This window comes from Oryza brachyantha, chromosome 1, assembly GCF_000231095.2.
Source record: "Oryza brachyantha chromosome 1, ObraRS2, whole genome shotgun sequence".
NCBI classification, from domain to species: domain Eukaryota; kingdom Viridiplantae; phylum Streptophyta; class Magnoliopsida; order Poales; family Poaceae; genus Oryza; species Oryza brachyantha.
Window position 1 is genome coordinate 2,557,112 of NC_023163.2, and position 21,211 is coordinate 2,578,322.

General features: G+C 42.7%; 2 protein-coding genes across 2 annotated transcripts; both read right to left on the reverse strand.

The window, feature by feature from the left end:
- Positions 1-2,780: 2,780 nt before the first annotated feature.
- Positions 2,781-6,228, reverse strand: LOC102706974 (vegetative cell wall protein gp1-like). Its single transcript, XM_006643740.3, has 3 exons — positions 5,756-6,228; positions 4,803-5,081; positions 2,781-4,087 (listed from the first exon to the last, which is right to left on the reverse strand). Exons 1-3 carry the CDS (start codon positions 6,068-6,070, stop codon positions 2,960-2,962), a joined length of 1,722 nt encoding a protein of 573 aa, XP_006643803.1. The 5' UTR covers positions 6,071-6,228; the 3' UTR covers positions 2,781-2,959.
- Positions 6,229-7,976: 1,748 nt separating this feature from the next.
- On the reverse strand, positions 7,977-11,198 carry LOC102707250 (galactinol--sucrose galactosyltransferase). Its single transcript, XM_006643741.3, has 2 exons — positions 9,869-11,198; positions 7,977-9,370 (listed from the first exon to the last, which is right to left on the reverse strand). Exons 1-2 carry the CDS (start codon positions 11,111-11,113, stop codon positions 8,240-8,242), a joined length of 2,376 nt encoding a protein of 791 aa, XP_006643804.3. The 5' UTR covers positions 11,114-11,198; the 3' UTR covers positions 7,977-8,239.
- Between the last annotated feature and the right edge of the window lie 10,013 nt (positions 11,199-21,211).

Consider the following 21,211-nt stretch of genomic DNA (forward strand, 5'->3'; position numbering starts at 1 on the left):
TCTCTCGGTGACGTGGAGGTTTATAGAAGCGAGCAGCGAGCACGTCTCGAAGCTCGAACATGCTCTTTGTTAAATTCTCTACGGCGAACAAAAGGCAACGATGCGCACACCATCCCGTACGCGCCAACCACGCTGGCCAAAAAGTACAGTCGTGGCCGGGCGTCGTCCGTCCGGCGCCGTGGTGCGTGGTCTGGGTCTGGCCACGGGACCATCATCGTTCGGAGAGCAAGCAACAGCCCCCATGTACAGCCAGCGCCAAACGAGCGTATCGAACACCGCGACTCGCCGCGCCTGCCTCGGCGACCCAGCGCATCATCATCCCCGCGCCAATCGAGCGTACGTGTCGTCGCCATCACGGGCACGGCGAGCGATCGCCGTCGTCTGCCCGCGCGCGCAGCACAGGGCGGGGATGGATGGCACGTCCGTCCGCGTATCTATCGCTACACGCGCCTTGTCTGTCGCGTCGTGCTTTGCTGTGTGCAAACTACAGATTTCCCACGCCCCGGTCTCCTGTTGTCCCAGGCGTCTGCGTCTGCCTTGAAAAAACGAATTTCATAGCTCGCTTAGAAATCTCGAGACAGATTTTTTGAGCTTAATTAATCCATCATTAGCACATGCATATACTATAGCACTTATGACTAATTATGTTCTAATTAGGCTTAAAACATTCGTCTCATGATTTTTTTTCTAGCTATACAATTAGTTTTTTATATATGTTTAATGCTCTATTTAGATGTTCAAATATTTAATGTGATGTTTCTGGAGAAAAATTTGGAAACTAAATAGGGCATCTAAGATGGGTCGTGCGACCAGGATCCTAAAGTCGTGAGACAGGCAGGTGATGTTTACAAATTATTTTTTATTTTTGGATTACATGGTTTTGTGATAGTCATATAAACATTACAAAAATTCAAAATCCACCGTTAAAAAGGAAAAAGGACCGTGGTCACTGTGTGATCAGAGGGTCTAAATCCTCCTCTGATCCCAACAAGGGAGATTTTATGGCCGGTTAGCAATTGATATCTAGCCTGGGAATATAAATTAGTACCTCCGTTTCAATGTATAATCATTTTAAGTTAGAAATCTTCATATTTTAGACTATACATAGTAAAGAAAAAAATATTATTTATTTTTTAACAGGACTTTTAAATTTTTGTCACTCTTTACCTGATGTGCTTAAGCAATATAATGTGGGAGCAGGGTGGCAAATCCACTGTCATAGAGTGACAGCAAGTTAAAATTTTCCTTCTCCATCTCGTCTTTTTCTTCTCGTTCCATGGAAATCCTAGATCTGTCCCATCGGTATGGTGGGAGACGATAACGAGAATAAAATACTGAAAGAATCGCTTGTAATACATAGCCATAATCGGATGACAGGTGAGTACATATCATATTATATTTTTATACTAGCTAGCTGCTAGCTAAGAGATTGGACAAAATAGCCGATCCAAAAATGTCTACTAGTACTAGCTATTTATACTTTGATGCACAGAGAGAAAACTGATTCAGCACATCTTGCAGTGTGGTGATCAGCGAAGAGAAAGTCGCTGGCTTGATTTTTTATATAACACGTAGGAATCATGGTGACGTATACCACCAAATACTTAGCTGACCCACCAGTTTGTTTTTTCTGTGAGAGAGGGAGCCGTACATAGTTTTACGAGCAAGAGCACCATGTTACACGCACCAACCGGTCCTTGAGGCCCAACTAGGTGATGGGCCTGGCTAGTCGATGGCTACGACGCCCACCAAATCATCAACCAGCGCACGAGCGATCATTCCATCGGGACCATCCGTGAACCGTGATCCGTCCATCCCGGCCGTACGCAGCTCCACTATCGCCGCCACTTCTCCGGTTTTTTTCCCTTGAAAATAAACGAAGCGGCCAGATATAATTTTAGGTTGAGACTTCTCTGTACCTCTGTCCAGTGTGGTCTTAAAGATGAGACCAAAAACTAAAATCAACGGAAAAAAAAAACCCAAAAAGTTGAGAGCCCTGTTCGGTTTGAAGGAATTTCATGAGAGTATTAAAAAATTGCATCATTTCATATGAAAATCCTATAAAATTTTCGTTTTCACGATGATCCGACTATTCTAAAATCCAGATTCTCATGTGTGGGGATAGACGTGGGTCAATCCGTGGGTGGTCGGCTTTCGCCTCGGTAAAGTGGGGATGATCACCTTGCAGTCCTTGCTCCTGTGGCGCCCTGTCCCCGTGCTGGCATGGCGGGTGTCACGTCGAAGGCACGTGATGGGGCGCACACCGCCACGTGTGCGTCGTCTTCAACCTCGCCGTCGCCCTCAGCTGCTGGCTGCCTCACTGACCAGTCGCCGGAGAGCGATGGATGGACAGAGATGCGTGATGGATCCCTAGCAAGTTTGCAACTACTGCGCTCGCACTTGTACCAAGCTCTAATGGATCATACGCCCCTATGAGCTACTCTCAGCCCAGGTCGTAGATCATATGCTCACACGATTACATCATCTTGTCTAAAAAAAATGGAGGCTGAAAAATCACATCTTGTTTGACAACAATTTCTTGACAATGGTATTGGAGAATTTAGGAGGTAGCCCATGGGAGTCAGATGATTGGTGATTAAGAACATCCTCAGGATTGCTTTATTGACAGAACACATGAAAAGAAAAAACCATGGTTATGATTTGATATACCGTCATTACACATATATAGAGAAAAAAGAACGAGGGTATCCATTCCAGACAGTACCAAACTCAATAATAATAACACCTGTAAGACTTTAGTTGCATGTTTTCAGTGGGGATAAACAACGGAGGCCACGCAGCAAACCTAATAATTCCTGTCCAGTTCTTTCATAAGGCCATATAAAATCTGACGAATTTTCTGAGATTGTGGGCAAGAAGGATATCACAGAGCATATACAATAGTATGATACACAAACTGTGGGGAATGAGTACGTCAAGCACCAAAGCGCGTCTCAACTTATCGACCGAACCAACCTTTCTGGGGCTGTACATCGCTGTCGTTCATCAGCTTGTCGAGCACCACGTTCAGATCCACATTCTGCCCATTCTCAGTCAACCTCCGCACAGTTGCCCTCACTTGCTCTCTTGAGAATCCCATTGTCGCAACCTTCTCGACTACATCATCAACCGGCACCCTGTTGCCAGAGGAACCACTTGGGCTGGAATTGATAGGCACTGCTTGTGGTAGTATTTGGGCTGTGGGAAGCCTGCCATAGTTGCCACTTCCTCCAGAAGATGGCCCTGAGGAAGCAAAAGGTGAGGAGGATGGCTTCATCCCGGCATTGCCACGGTGTGAAGGGGATCCACTGTAACCATATGATTCAGAGAAACCACTTCCTCCCTGTGGCCCATATCCACCAGCACCATAAGACGGTGGTGGACCAGAGTTGGGCCTGCCTGCAGGAGGTTCATACATGCTTGGGTTTTGCCCATAGAAAGGAGGGGCAGGTCCACTAGCTGGTGGCATATAAGGTGAAGGAGGACGGACATTAGGTGGATAGCTCTGTGGAGGTGCATATGACATGGCTTCTTCTGGCTGCTGGGGTGCAGCAGGTGGTAATGGGGTCGAAGGGTTAACCATTCCAGACTGAGGCGGTTGTGAATATTGAGGAAATTGGGGTGCAGATTGGTACTGCTGAGGCGGTGCTGGAGGGGCCTGTGGCTGTGGAACTGGAGGGGCTTGATACTGTTGGTGCATGGTTTCAGTCGGCTGAGCAGGTTGAGCGTAATAGGGATCTCGTGGTAAAGCTGGCACTGAGGAAACCGGAGCAGGAGGACCTGATGGTACCTGTGAATGTGGCCGATGGCCTGGATACTGTGATGGAGGTTGGCTTTGAAGCATTGGAGGTGGAGGTGGCGCATTTGGGGCAGGAAGTGCTGGTGGTTGTGCTGAGGCCAGGGCTTGATGCTGTGGCTGAATGGTTGCCTGCTGTGGAGCTACTGGCTGCTGATGTGAATCTGTATGTGCAGATCCAACATTTTCTAATGACGGGGTATCAGACTTGGGTGGCTGGAGTTTTGCAAGATGGAGCTGTGTCTCAACAATTTCCTGTTTATCGCGCAAAATCTGCACACCAGCTTGCACCTGCATGTGATGCATCAGAGGAATTATAGCAGAACAGTGTAGGCCTCAAAGCAATGAACACAGAACTACTATTACAAACCAATGTATAAATCATACCTCTACAATAAACAACTCTGTTAACACTAATAAGCAAATATGAGTACCACAGTCCAATCATGAAAACAGATTAATGGTGCTGCATTAATGCACAAGTAAAATGAAATGCAGATAATGGGTTGAGACATAAGTAATTAAGTATGCATTTAGCCATAGCAAGGCACCTGTGTAAGCATCCTATTTACATGTCATCAAATGAGCCCTAAGCCAATAAGCCCCTATAATACTGAAGTACTTTTAACATGGACCTTAAAAGACCAATATCAAGCATCACTCAAGTTATAGATGGTAACTTTCAACTTAATTATTAAAGTATGATAGTATTACATGGTATATCTATTCAAACAGTGGCCAATGGTGACTTCTAGTATCATCTGGAATTATCTGCTGCCAACAATCACATTGTAGGACAAACCACATGAAATATATGCCTTAAATAAGAAATTTGGCATGCCAGAGTAGTTCAAAAAGCATCCGAAAAAAATCATAGATAGATTACTCCACAATACCACGCTGGCCTGATGAGTCAAGAGCCTTAGCAAGATAGCCTATGTTCTTAATTAGATACAACATCTATAGTATATGGGTGGAGAAGAAAAGAGGTAGAAAAGTAGCATACCTCCCTCAGCATGTTCTCAAGTTGCCTCAGCTTTCCATCAGTGCTGCCATTATAGTTGCCGATTGTTAGCTTCAACTCATCCACAGAGTTTTCAAGATGGTGTGTTTGACCCTCCAGCTGTGAAAGCCTTGAGCTTACACCTTCGAGTGCATGCAATAGATTATCAGAATATTTCTTCATGGTTCGATCAATGTCTGCCATAGTAACCGCGCCAAAGTTACTCCTGTCCTCCTCATGGCTAACTTTCTTTAGCACATGAGGCTCCAAAATGCCAGCGCTCTTCCCAAAATAAGAAAATTAATGAGTACGTAATTCATAAGATGAAGAACAGGATACTAATGCCATTAAACACAATCATGAATCACGAAAAGTTGATTCTGCGCAATGAAGCATTTGAGTAAAAAATAAAAAAGAACTCATATTTGTATACATCAATAGTTTGCTGACAACCAGCACAGATCGCATGACACTACATCTGGGAAGTGTAAATGAACTTAGCAAATGTGACATGTACAGCAAAGTAAATTTGCCTAGTTTGGAAGCCATGTGTGCTCAACATAATTCAGTCCTAGGTGAAAACAGTGGAAACACACTTAAAACGAGCAGCATAACTGCATTAGAACACCCAGATTTAACAGCGTGCATCAATATAGAGTCATGTGCGTATTAGGCAACACACCCGGATGTATCCCAAGAAGATCACAAGCTTCAGGCATCTTTCATCAACTACAAGTTCACTTGTGGCATATCACCAAGTAAGTATGCGTCTAAACGCAGTTCACAGACTAAAATCTTGTTGCTTACTAACTAATGTAGAGTAGAGTTATAGATACTCATCAACATCAAAACGTTATCACTAGAGATTTCTGATGCGAAGGCATGAAACGCAGTTAGATCGACAGATCCAGCGGGGGAAGGCCATGGCCACCGATCAAATAAGAACATAGGTGCACCTTTAGGTTGTAGGACGCGGAGGCGGCCTTGGAGCCGGAGTCGAGGGACCCCCACGAGGCCGGCGCCGCGGCGGCGGCGGCGGCGGTGGTGGTGCGGATGGGCTGGAAGTCGTAGCTGGGCAGTACGTCGTCGGCGCTGCCGTTGGAGCTGTGGCGGCGGCGGAGCCGGTCCTCGCCCTCCTCCTGCGGGTTGGGGCTCATCAGATCGAGCAGCTCCGCGCCCCCGCCCCCGCCCCCGCCGGAGGTGGAGTTGGAGTTGGAGGCGGAGGCCGCGAGGCCGAGGATCTGCTTGTCCATGAACTGCGAGGCGTTCATCGGGACCGGTGGCCCCGCCTCCGCGGCGGGAGGGGAGGGGAGGGGAGGGGAGTGCGGCGAGCGGCGGCGGTTGGTGGAGGTGGGAAGGGAGGAAGCGAGGTGGGAGATGATGGCGAAGCTGGAGGAGGAGGAGACGGATCCAGATGGGGACGACGAGGCGAGTCGGTTGGCTTTGCCTGCTCCTCCTAACTGGGCCTGACTTTAGTGGGCCTTTTTGGGCTGCGTCTCTTCTGGGCTGGATGGGCTTTAAGGGTTAAAGTAAGGCCCGTTATATATTTTGATAAACGAACAGGCCCATTTTAGACTTCATTTTTCTTTTTTTTCCTTCGTCGTGGTCGTCAACATCAGAAGTTTCTCTCTCTCCTTAAGGCTAGGAGTGAAGTGCACCAGCGGTCTCTAAACTTATGTGCATGTATCATCTAGGTCCCTTAATTTTCAAAATGTATTTTTAGGTATTCGATTTTGTCCAGGGGTGTCATATAGGTCCAAACGGGCTCCGATCCGCTCCATCCGTTGACGTGACATGCCATGGTGGCGCCTACGTGTTGGTGGTGTCATGTGGGTCCCCCGTATCTCTCTCCTCCTTATTCTTTTCTCTCCCTTCTTGTAGGCGCTATCGTGGCATACCACGTTAGCGGATGGAGCGGGTCGGAGCCCGTTTGCAGTGGCGGATCTAGGATTTAGTATATGGGTGGTCCGACCGATTTTTTCATAAATACAGTAAATATAACGATGCTAACACATATATATGTAAAGATAATAGAGGAGACTACAAGTGCACTAGAATATATGAATAAATCATCTTAAAACATATAAAATTAGTAGTTAAGTAAAATTTTGATTTAAAGAAACTTATATGGCTTACCCGCAATAAAATAGAAGCCTAAATGCCTAAAAAATTTAAAGAATATTACCGTACTATATTTCTTCTTATCAAGTATATGCCTTCTAAATTCTAATGGCTATAAAAGTATTCATTATATCTTCTGCATCCACTTTAAAAAACATCCTGCTTAATAAAGATGATCATGTTACATCATTTGCAATCGATAAAAATTATCATTTTTGGGTATTAAGGGCTGATCGATTTTTTTTGGGTGGTCCGGGGACCACCCGGGCCACCCCCTGGCTACGCCGGTGCCCGTTTAGACCTATACGACACCCTCGGACAAGATAGGGACCTAAAAATGCATTTTAAGAGTTTAGTGACCTAGATGACACATGCACATAAGTTTAGGGATAGCTAGTACCCTTCACTCAAAGACTAGCATATTACCCATGTTGCAATGCAATTTTATTAAAAAGTATTATTAGCATTATACTAAAGTGAGTTAATAAAAAGGTTTGGTATATAAGTCTTAATTATTTTTTATTTTAGAAAATATAAGAGGGTTAGTGATGGGGCAATTAGTAAATTCACCACCACTGCTGTTTTTAACGAAAGACCTATTCTTCCTATTCGTTTTATTATGATTCACATCAAAAGGAAGGGTTAAAGTGATACTAGTACTTAATATTGTTCAACAACATCTCTGCTTGGTATTGCTATTGCCAAGTTGCGGCAATCTGGTGAAGAATCTAAACCTGACTGAGTAGAAGGTAAATAAATACTGGTACCTCATGTACATCCTTAATTACGGGAAAAAAGAAAAAAAGCTCCGTGACTCAACCTATATGCATCGCGCATAGCATACTTTGCGCTCTGCCACCACGGGACGTTCAGAAAAAAGCTCATTTCTGTGATGAGTATTCGAACTCGTGCAAAAGATATTCAGCTTCGTCGTCTCGCTAATGCTGATATCTAAGTACGGTTCACGGTTTATTGATAATCCTAAAATAATTTTCAGATGGTGTAAAAAACATAAGACCAATTCCGAAATTATGTTTCAGAATATCCGTATGGGCGATTACGAATTCAGATTCCGAACAGAACAATACAGACCATGCGTCGGTACAGACAAAAGCAAGAAGATAAAGAACACACATGCATTATAAATTTACATTACTTTATAAAATACTTACAAAAAGAAAATCCAACCTGAACCATCAGAGCTAAGCAACTTACGAAGCTCTTAACACACAGAAATTATTTCTCAACAAAACAAAAAATAAGATTGAAAAAAAAAACGAAAATATTTTCTTTGACCTTTCCAGCGTTCACATGACTCTCTAGTAAAGATACTCGACACGGGACAACTTCGACGACGACCCGGTCCACTGCACATCGACGGTCACCATGCCATCCACGTACTTGAACTCGGCATCCTGGCCGTTCACCCTGCACTGCCGGGGCCTCGCCGACGAGTACACCACCATATCCCCGGCGCCCTTCACCGCCACCTCCGCCGCCAAGCCGCCGCCGCCGTCTTTCCTCGCGTCGAAGCCCTGCACGGCTCCGCCGGCGTTCAGCATGTTGGCGAGGCCGATGGGCGCGAAGCTGATGTCCCGCTCCGGCGAGATGGCCCTCACGGGCGCCACGACGAGGAGCTCGTAGGTGAACGGCTCCAGGGTGAGCTCGACGGACTCGTCCGGGCGGAGCAGCTGCAGCTTCCGGGCCTCGACGAAGTAGACGGCGAAGTGGGACACGCCCTTGACGGAGATGGTGCTCTCGCCGCCGCCGCTCCTCCACTCGACGTCGGCGGGGCCGGCGCGCGCCGTGACGGGGACGGAGAACTCCGACGCGCACATGTTCCGCCGCGCCTCGGGGCTCCACCCGCCGCCCTGGCAGTTGAACGCGCCGAGCACGCCGGAGAAGCGGTTCACGTTCCAGATCTTGAGCAGCGTCCTGCCGTCGTGGAGCGGATCGGCGAAGAGGCAGTCGCGCGCGGGCAGCGCGTAGCGCTCGCACCGCAGGATGGTGCCGTCGGGGAGCGCGAGGCGGCGGAGCAGGCCGAAGTCGTGGCAGCCCACGGCGTCGCTGACGTAGACAGGCCCGCCGGAGACGGCGCGGGAGGCGGCGTGGAAGGCGGCGCAGGGGTGCGTGCTCTGGAACATGTCCCAGTCCGGGTGGATGAAGTTGCCCATCCACAGCGAGTTGTAGGCGCAGTGCACCATGTGGCAGCCCTGCAGCCAGAACGTGCCGTTGGGGTCGCCGGCGGGGTCGGTGCACCAGAAGTCGTCGCCGACGCGGCCCAGCGCCACCGCCTCCGTGCCCAGCAGCATGAAGTCGTTGCAGTGCTCCATGCTCGCGATCACCCCGTTGCCGTTGAAGTGCCGCCGCACCGACTCCGTCAGCCCGCCGAAGTACGCCTTCGCCAGCTCCACCCGCCCGCCGTACTCCTCGCACACCATCTCCAGCAGCTGCAACGCACGCACAATTCACCATGGTTAATAGCTTTTTTTTTTATTTCTCGAAAAAGAGCGCAGCAAATGCTGTCAAAATCTACATGGCTTTCATGGCATCATTACGGCACAGTTCAATCAAAGAAAAAAAAGGGTTTTTTTCCTGGTTCTAAGTGGATTAGCGTGTCCAGAAAAGGACGTGGTCTCGAGTGTCAAATGTGAGTGGATGACCCTGCTCTTCAAGTCACTGCCTGTTGACACAGTTGAAAATGAACTGCCTAATGGATTATCTAACCTCCGTGCAGATTCAAGACTTGAAATAGGTACTCACGCAGCTACCATATTTACAAACCATGTGCTATCTACTCCAATCACTTCCAAAAAATTGAATGAAACGACTGAAACCGATGCAATTTCAAGAATAAAATATGCCCCTTTAGTCCGGAAACATCAAACATCGAAAACGAGGATACACTGCATCTAAATCGAGAGGGGGGCGAAAAGATGAAGTCTTACGTGGATGACGTCGACCTTGACGCCGTCGATGCCGGAGGCCTGGAGGTGGGAGTGGAGGCCCTCGTAGAGCTCGCGCGCGCGGCGAGGGTCGACGAGGCCGACGCCGTTGCTGACGATCTTGTCGACGGCGAGGTCCTCCATGGTGCGCCGCAGCCCCGGCGAGAGCCTCGGCGCGACGACCTTCGCCGGCGGCAGGCCCGGCGCGCCGGGGCGGAGGCCGCCCCAGTACCCGCACAGCGCGTGCCACACGTACACCTGCTCCACCGTCGGGAACGCCGCCTTCATCTCGCGCACGAACCCGCCCATGCCGCCGCCGCGCTCCCTGAACTTGCGGTTCTCCTCGAACTTGATCAGCCTGCACGGCATCTGCTCGCCGGCCGACGTGCGGTTCATCCCCTCGGCGCCGCTGCCCGGGTCGTCGTCGTCGTGGCAGATGGACTGCCACCCGTCGTCGATCAGCACCATCCCCGGCGGGCACCCGCCGTCGGCGAGCCGCCGCACGCCCTCCCACACCCCCTCCGGGTGCACCTTCAGGTAGAACGCGTCCCACGTGCACCACCCGAACTTGTCGACGATCGGCGGCGGCGTCTTCTCCTCCAGCAGCCGGAACGTGCCGAGGTGGGCGCGAACCACCCTCACGGCCTCCTTGACGAGGTCAAACGGGTCGTCTCCTGCGTGCAGATACAAGGCGCTCCAGAACACGGAGCCCTTGACTGTGGACGACCCGCTCTCTATGACCATGTCGACGTAGTCCTCCACCTTCCCGGCCTCGAGACAAGCTCGGAAGGGCCCCTCGATGATCGGGAGAAGGAGGACGTAGGGCCGACCGGTCAGGTTCGAGCCTGAGCCCGAACCCGACCGGTCGAGGATCATCATCTGCGTCTCATTCTCCACGTCCCTGCCGTTCATACCCACCCAGTGGGTCGTCCACCACACCTTGAAACGGAAAATGCTCATGAACCTCGTGTCGCGGAGCTTACCGATGGGCACCACGTGGCGGTCCTTGGCCGCCGGCGCGTCGAAGCCGAGGAAGCTGCCGGCGGTGGCGCCGCCATTGGCGGCGGTGGCCACAAGGGTGGACGCCGGGGTGAGGCGGACGTTGGCCGGCACGTCGAGGAGGAACGGGTGGCCGTCCACGGCGAGGTCCTTGCCCTTGAGCGTGAACCGCGGCGGCTTGATCAGGCCGTCAACGGCCACGACGTCGCCGAGCAGACCGTCCTTCGACTTGCTGAGGTTGGGCGCCATGGCGAGCTTGGATTTCTTGTAGGCTCGGAGAGAAGAAGAGATGGGAGCGGAGACTCTGCTTTGGTTTGCTTTTGCTGGTGCTATGCCTTGGGGCTTTTTGCTGAAGAGATGTGAGGCCATTTGGCGCCCAATTTATAGAGGTTTCGTGTGTGGTGGCCCACAACATCTACCCCATTTGGAAATTGTTTTTTAGTTTATTTTTTTCTGTCCCTCTGATAGTCAATAATTTTCCCATATCTTTCCAATTTCCTTTTCAATGTTGTATGGCGAACCTTCATGTGGTAATTAACTCGCATCCTCTCATGGGCTAATCTTCGTGTCGAAGTTTAAACCATTTATCCTATTCAGATAAGCCAGTAATCATGTGGCTCATTTCCATTTGGTGATTATATACATTTATCCATCGAGGATTTTCAGCGATGATATTAACCGGTAACGTAGCGTTCTCGTAATTAATGATCGAATTTCCTATCACCGCTGATGGTACTAATTTCAGAGGACACTGTCATCGCATAATGGTAAGCAATCCATCGTCCTGATTCTTTTATAGGTAAACAATCGTATTTGTGGATTGTGTAATGTTTCCCCGGTGATAGACTAGATCGCCGCACTAAGTTCCAAATGGACGGTTAAGCTTCCTGACCAGAAAGAAATGGAGCAACCCGTCTTTTTTTTTTATGTTTATATGTATAAGCTAAAATTTAAATTATAAAAATTTAAATTTAAAGTTAATTTTAAGGTTTTTCATCTAAGCTTATTTTTCAGCCTTGTCTTTCTAGATCAGTAACAATACGTATATAAAATTTCTATTTGCAAACTATTTTTGTTTATAATATGTCAACGAAGTTATTTGGGCTGGTTTGGATTGAAGCTTTTGGTTTTGAGCCAATTTTTGTATAGCAAAATTTTGACAACCCAACTATATAGTATGATTATTTGATTTGCTACCAATTATTTATTATACACACACTAGCTCGAGTTAAAATTGACTTCATACCAAACAAACATATTTTTTTGGGCCACACATACTATTGATTTACCATCAATCCTCGTCCATACTTGGCATCGATCCACACGGGCCCTCTTGTTTAATAAAATTCATTAGTAAGAGTATTCTTCTCCAGTTCCTCCTATTCCAAAACATAAATATTTTTAATATTTAAATTTTATCATCATAGCTAGGAATGTTTATTAATATTCGCAACACCATGTGTTCTGTCGACCACTTTTCAAATAAAATTATTCTTACTGTATTTGCATATATCTTTCTTGCTCATCCATTACTTATTTATCAAATAATATCATATTATGTTATTATTCACCTAATTTTATTAAATAATTTTATATTTATATTTTAAAACCAGAGCGAATAATATTTTACTACTACCACAAGACAGCCAGATCAAACTTCAAACGGATCCAAGCAACAGGGAGCAGAAGGTGCAGAGGTGAGGTGCGGGTGCCTACCAGTTCCCGAACGAGGCAGGTGATGCCACGTCAAACAGGCGGAACGGTCACGACCCACGTGGCGACGGTAGGACGCGTGCCCGCGACCCCACGCTAGCCGACGTGGAGCCCTCTCGTAGGTACAGTGAGAGTATAGCCAACTATTGACTCTAATTTATCTATAATCAATCTAATAGTCAATTCATATAATAGTTATCTACGAAACATCAATATATGGTCCCACATGTTATATACACATTTTATCTTGAAGTCCGTGTACAGCTGTCTATAAATTAGTAGCTCATCTCTCTTCTCTCTCCCCTCTTATCTCTTTAAAATATGCTTATAGCTGGCTTATAGCCTGTTATTGTACCTGCTCTAAGCAGACTATCAGACAATTATAAATATATTTTAAAATGATAAGAGAAGAAAAAAGAGCAATAAGATAAGATTAGAGCAAGTTCAATAGTATAGCCAACTACTTGCTCTAATTTATCTATAGTCAATCTAATAGTCAATTTATACAATAGTTACCTATAAAGTCTTAATATATGGTATCACATGTTATACATACTACGTCTTAAAGGTCGTGCTGCAACTAGCTATAAATTAGTAGCCTACTACTCTTCTCTATTCTTTTATACTTGGCTTATAGTCTACTATTATACAACACGAACTATCCAATATATATATATATATATATATTTGATTGACTAGTTGATTAACTAGCGCGAAGCCACCGCCAGCCGTCCAGGTACTTCCAGAAGATGCCTCCTCGTCCGCCACGATTCTGGAACCCAGCCCATGGACCATGTGGGAGTCAGTGGGACCCTCCAGCCCGGAGATCTGCCGTGTATTGCTAAAGGAGTTGGAAAAGAAATTTAGGAGAGATGCTACGTCAACGCGTACTACCATACAAATCACGAGACGAATTTTTTAATTTTAATTAATTCGTCATTAGCACATGTTGATTACTGTAGTACTTATGGTTAATCATATACTAATTAGGTTTAAAAGATTCATCTCACGATCTTCTCCATACCTGTATAATTAGTTTTAATGTTTATGTATATTTAATGTTTTATTTAGGTGTCCAAAGGTTCGATGTGATGTTTTTTAAAAGTGTTTGAGAACTAAATAATTTAAAATGTTTATCGTCGATTCATTATTACCGTTAACCGTTATTTTCTTTATATATCATACGTAATTAATAATGAATATATGGTCATAGTCTTCTTGTCTTCTTCTCTCGCAATTAATATTTAGTGGTTGATACGTGGAACCTTGTGTCCATAGTTAAAAAACTATCTATGTCTAGTGTATATTTGAATTCAATTTATGCTATAAAAATACATTTGTCTCATTCATCACCTTATATTCAAATATCATTCCATTTTAGCTCTACATATTTCTTACTTCATATGATTTTCTTATTTAACGAGTGACATTTAATTGTTTTTTATAACTAATTTAGCTCTACAAAACCAGAATATACTTATATTAAGAAGAGGGAACAAGTAGAGAATTGGTGGTGGAGTGGGTGGCAACCAACCACTGCTATTTTTTTACTAGTATAGATGTTTCTAAATTCCAGGGATGTTAACGGATCGGATAATATCCGATCCGAATCCACTTGAATTGAGGATGTGGTAGGGGTTTACAACTATCCGGCAAATACAGAGGCAGATTCGAATAGTGAGTTACAGATTCGAATACGGATGTGTATTGTTAATATCCGGTGGATGCGGATTATCTGATTTTCTTACCGGATTATCCGATAGACATTTTAGCGGATAGATCAAAAGCCCATCAATAAGTATTTTTAATTTAATATTGAATGATAATGTATTGATTACATGTACATATCATATCCGGTCATAATAATCCGTTTTCGAGCCGACTCTGCACCGACTCCGATATCCGCAACAATCCGCATCCATATCCGCATCCGAAAACATTCACACCCGCTCCGTATCCGTTTAAAAAATATGGTTTAGGATATTGTATGATAACTATCCGTTCGAGTCCGCTCCGTTAACACCCCTACTAAATTTTGTGTTGTTTTTTCCCTTTCATTTCGGTAAACTTGTATGCTATAAAAATACATTTGTCTCATTCATACCTTATATTCAAATATCTATCCATTTTAGCTCTACATATTTCTTACTTCATATGATTTTCTTATTTAACGAGTGACATTTAATTGATTTTTTATAACTAATTTAGCTATACAAAACCAGAATATACTTATATTAAGAAGAAGGAACAAGTAGAGAATTGGTGGTGGAGTGGGTGGCAACCAACCACTGCTATTTTTTACTAGTATAGATGTTTCTAAATTTCAGGGATGTTAACGGATCGGATAATATTTAATCTGAATCTACTTGAATTGAGAATGTGGTAGGGGTTTACAACTATCCGGCAAATACAGAGTCAGATTCGGACAGTGAGTTGCAGATTCGGATACGGATGTGGTATTGTTAATATCCGGTAGATGCGGATTATCTAATTTTCTTACCGGATTATCCGATAGACATTTTAGCGGATAGATCAAAAGCCCATCAATAAGTATTTTTAATTTAATATTGAATGATAATGTATTGATTACATGTACATATCATATCCGGTCATAATAATCCGTTTTCGAGTCGACTCTGCACCGACTCCGATATCCGCAACAATCCGCATCCATATCCGCATCCGAAAACATTCACACCCGCTTCGTATCCGTTTAAAAAATATGGTTTAGGATATTGTATGATAACTATCCGTTCGAGTCCGCTCCGTTAACACCCCTACTAAATTTTGTGTTGTTTTTTCCCTTTCATTTCGGTAAACTTGTTGGCAGTTGGCGGTTGGAATTAAAGGCCAGCTCCGAATATTTAACAGTGTTGACTTTCTAAATATATATGTTGTCATTCGTTTTTTTAAACTATTATATAAATAATTATATAAAACTCAAAGTCACATTTACATCTTTTAATGTCAAATGTATCTAAAAATAGTAGTTACTTACTTTGGTCAAGGTAAATTCAAAAATCTATAGGGGATTGTTTTTTTTTATAAAAAACTGGCAATGTATTTGCAAATGATACATAATTTATGAATAAAAATGTTATATATATATATATTTAGCGATCTAAAAAATAAGACTAAAAAATAAACTTCCGTAACATACGAAAAATCAACTTCAAAATATTTGGTCATAAATAGTTTATAAGTGTAAGCGAGAAGACGGGCCGAACGATATCATCCATTAAAATTTTTTGGTTTATTAGTAGTACTCCTGGATAAGTGGGCCCGGCTCCGTATCCTGGGATTGTACTTGGCGCGACGCGAGAAGGCGGCCACATATCAATGCGACGTGCTCGCCGCTCGCTCGTTCCCCCACGGCGGGCCGGTGAGCGCGTACGTACGCCCGTGTCGATCCGGGGGTCCGGGAGGCCGGAGAAGCTTCATCTCGTGTCGCCGGGTGTGCCTTGTCGACGAAAACGTGCATCATGCGGGAGAGGGAAAATAAACAATGGCTCTCATTTGTTTCAAAGCGAAAATGTGTTTTTTAAACGAAAAATAATTTATAGATAAAAACTTTTATATATATATATGTCCATAGCGATTTAAAAACGAAAGGTATAAAAAACACGATGAAAAAACCACAAATTTAAGCCTAAAATTAAGTTTAAAAATTTAAATTTTAGTTTATAAGCAGTGATAACTGCAAAACAATGGGAGCCAATGCCGTGCCTGTAACCGTCATTACCAGCTCGTTCGTGTCCAGTCATCTAACCCTGTGCTTTAGCTTAGCTTAATCATGAGAAAAATCGACAACGGATTTGCTACTACTTACGTCTGTATGCCCCTGCATATTTTCGATATGCATATAAGCTAAAATTTAAATTTTTAATCTTAATTTTAAAGTTAATTTTAGGGTTTTAATATTAAAGTTTGTCTTTCGGCCTTAGTTTTTAACGGTTTTTAGATTGTTAAGTATACATATATAATTTTTCTTTCTAATTTTTTATTTATAAATATATAAAAACAATAACCTTAAATTGTAGTAGTACTCCTGCATATGGATAATTACACGTCTATAAGTTTGTTATCAATGAAATTTAGAGTTTAGGTTTAAAGTAAGGTCGACTATTTTCGTTGATTCTTGAGTTAAAAATATATAAGAATATAGTGACATAGTAAAAGAACACCTGGGGGACCCTTACTACCCAATCTTACTGCTTCACCGTTCTAAAATAAAGTTATTTTTTACCATTTCATATTTATCTTAAGATATAGTTGTTTCATCACTTGCCCTCTCATCTAGTTATTCTCTACTTAATTTATCCACATGTATTATATTTTCAAGCTACCATAAATTTTCGCTCTTTTTTTTCGTTTTTCTTATACTTATTAGCCAAAATTTAGATTTTTATTAAATTAATTTTAAAGTTTTTTTAATCCTGCTTAACTTTTTGGCCTTGACTAAGACATGATTATTTTTTACTCGTAAACATAACGTGGAACGATTACATCTTTACCTAACGAACTGTAACGGTACGCTGACCGTTACGTCGCTGCCCTGTGTTGATGTGACGAGTGGTTGGTGTGGCTGCAGCTGCTCGTTGGCCGGTGTATGGCCGGTGTGCGTGTGGTTAGCTAGGAATGGGCGACGATACCCTACCTCCTACTTGGTCGGTTGAGTGAACTCACCCAGGAGTCACCCTCCAGGTGTTGAGCTCTCTATCCATCTCTTTCCATCCACCAAACCAACCGATGCCAACCATGTATATATACACGTAGTTGCTGGTTGGACGACGTGAAAAAAACGGGCCAAAAAAACTGAATACACGGGTCTGGTCATTGGGATTTGGAGGTGCCAGTGAGCCGTGTGGATGAAAGAAATCTTTGCTCGTTCAAACATATACTTTCGTTTTCTTTTTCTTGGCCTTTTTTTTTCAGGTGAGGTGCTTCCAGATTGCAACGCAATGCAGAAGAGCTAGGATTCGAGCAGCGATTGGACCGGTGGCAAATCAAACAGGTGGTGCTAGCGGCGTGTTCATTTTGATATCAAAATTATCGCATTAAAATTTGGCAACACGAAATTTTAGCGACATTTGGTAACGCTGTAATTTAGCACGTTGGGATATATGGGTGATGTTTAGTTTGGTACCTTGCTAAATATTTTCGTTTATGCTTATAAGTAAAATTTGAATTTTTAATCTCAGGTTTGGAGTTGATTGTGGAGTTTTTTTTATCATAGTTTATTTTTAATCTTTGTTCCTAATTACTAAATATACACGCACGCATATATGAAAATTTTATTCATAAATTATTTTTCATTTACGAATATGCCATTTGACAATCAACCCCTGAGTGATAATAATGTTTCTAGAAAACTAGAAATCTTGTATCATATGGTAGGGTAGAATATTTGGGCCATGTTTAGATTGCTAAATACCAAATTTCGGCGATGCTAAATTTTGATATGGTTGAAAATGCTACTGCCTTTGCCCCAGAAGTACTTTATTTTTAGCTCATCTTCTCTATCCCTTTGAATACTTTACTTTTAAGAAATTATTGTATTGCGGTTTGATAAAATAGGAGATAAATGTATTGATATTTAAAAAATAGGTGGATAAATGCTTTGGAGTTTAAAAACGTGAGTGACATTCTAGTTTTTCGGTCTTGTATAGTTATATATGAGAACTATTAAAAATAGAGGTTTTTGGAACAGATGGATTAGGAATTGAACCTGCCTTGGTACTAAAGTACTAATATTTTTATTTTGTTGGCTCCACACGATGTGGATAATATGCCCACCACTAGAAAGGATATTGGATAAATCATTCCTATACTTATTTTTAAAGAGATTACTGATGTTCAAACTAAATATAAATTACCGAATGATTATTTCCATATAGGTAACCCAATAGGTAAAAAAAGATCTATATGTGTGGATCCTATATGTTGAAATGGACCAAAATTTGCACAAAATTGCTCTTCCATATAATAAATCATCTTTTCAATTTCCGGTCAAAATCGACAAATTTCTATAGTGTAAACGTGAACTAAAAAAATTAAGCCTGGCCTTATATATACTAAATAGAGTATAGATATGGACAAAGCGGGTAAAGTGGATATACTCTCCGTATACCCAAAATCCAAAAGAGTAATTATGCTTCGCACCCTATCTGAACTGCATGGATATGAATATTAGGTTGACCACTGTATGATAATGAATAACCTGTGGCTGTCATACGTGATTTGTGTTCATTATCCAACATATGCATTGGTGTTCTTTTTCTCGTAAGTTTTTAGATTATGTGAGTTAATTGGTTTTTTTATACCAACTAATATAAATGAATGAATTAACTTATATAAAATTAAAAATTACATTAAAGACATCATACACAATTTGTTTATGAACACTCCGTCTAGAAACTTATTAGGAAATCAATTGAAAAGAATATATTGCTGCTATCTAAAATAAAAGTTACCTAGTGCAATCAGCAACCATGCACATGTAGATTAGACCTGCCACCGGTTATTCATTACCGCCCTGTACTCATACCTATATTTTACTTTCGTATTGAAATTTTGGGTACAAGTAAGGTATTTTCCATTTTAGCCGTTTTATTCATATCATTTATATAAACTTCGACCTAAAATTTATAAACATGTGTTCATACTATAAAATTTTATCAAATTTAATTAACATTTGGTGGTATGATGCATCATGTATAAGAGCAATTTTATGTAATTTTTGATCAATTTTTATATGTGTTATCCACATATGTCTTTCTATTATCAATTATTACCATATCTATTAGGTAATTTTCTTATACATAGTTATGGTAAAATAGTTCTGCACGCATGCCTTGCAACTGTACCACTAGCTAGCATGCAAGCAGAACACTCGAGATACAACTCCAAACTCCAAAGGCGAAGCCGTCTATGCATCGAGAACTTCCTGGCTAGGACGACATGCTGATCGATCGAGTCAGCTCTAGATCGATCTACTCCTTTCATTATTCTCTGACTTTCCCCATTTTTTCATTGTAAACTAAAATAAAATTTTAAAGTCATTTTATCCTAACTTATTTTCAACCTTAGTTTTTATTACCAAAAACATATACATAAATATTTTATCTATAAATTATTTTTATTTATAAATATACCATTTGATTTTTTCTAGAAAGGCCTAAACATTCACCCTTTGCTTCCCTTGGGCATGTGTGGGAGAGCTTCTCCCAGCTGCAGGTTCAAAAGCTGCCCCAAACGGTTAACGACTTCCGAGAATATATAGTTAGAGATTCTAGAAAGTGAACTAAAAATTCAGAAGCTAAACAGACTTTTTTAGATTCTCATAAACCATAAACTAACTGCTAAGCAGTTGCTTTTTAGAATTTAAAAAGCTTCTTAAACAGACGCCTCGTGCGTGCCCATCCAGCGCCGTTCGTGCATCTGTCAGCGGATGCATGCACAATATGCAATGCACGCACTCCCTCTCTCGCAGGCAACTACTCCATCGATGGAGAATTGGAGATAAATTGATTAGTTAACTCATCTCTTGAAAGTTGATTATGAGTACCAGTAGTTAATTAAGTTGGTTGGTCGATGGCTCTGAAGATCGGGTGTGTCAGGAGACTGAATTTGCCGTATGTATCAAGCAAGATGCTACACTTGGGTCTCTTCGGTTTTCTGCGCTGGGCTGTACCGGGTCTCCGTGGGAACTGAACTAAACTGGAGGCATATATATAAAGGAGTCATTTTTTTGGCATTTTTAATGAAAACACAAATAATATATTTGCAAAGAAAAAATAATAAAACTTTTATATACATGTTATTAGCTATCTAAAAGCAAATGCTGAAAAATAAACTAAGAGGAAGAAAACCTAAAATTAACTTTAAATCAGTTTGGAATATTTTGGCTCCCCCGGTCTTTGTCTCTCTCCGCACAATCTCTTTTTTCTCGTGTGGTTCTTGTTATTGTCCTGCTTGGATTGCTAGCTGCGATGAATGTTTACATTACTGGTAAAGGCCAAAGATATAAAACATTTTCATTATTTTATAAACCGTCTATCTAGGAGACAACCTTTTTAGAAATATGTACTTTCACCTAGGAGTTTCCAAAAGGTATTTTCAGGTTCTCATGGCAAGAAAAAAAAATCCACTTTACCCCTTTTTTCTTTTCTCAGCAACGTGCTAGACATCGCCAGTTTGCCCAGATGCTAAACCCGACCAATGTGAAGTCCAAATAATAATTCCATATTTTAATAGTCGATTCTTTTGGCCTTTTGACACATATTTGACCATTCGTCTTATTAAAAATCTTATATAATTATGATTTATTTTTGTGTTTGGATTTATGGAATGTATTTTATTTATAAACTTAAACTTTTACATATTTATTGTGACGAATAGTCAATGACAATAAGTAAACGACGTCATCTATTAAAACACGGACATAATAATTTTTTTGAGAGGTCGGGAAGTCCAAATACTCGGGTCCATAAAACGAGGCCCATGTGATCAGCAGGCCACTGGACCAAGAGCTCGATAGCCCAGGTGAGCCACAAGGAGGTTACTGCTTCGGTTATTTCTCGAGGCCCAATCCGTCTGGCCCGGCCCACAGCTCCTCCGGCGACAACGCTGACG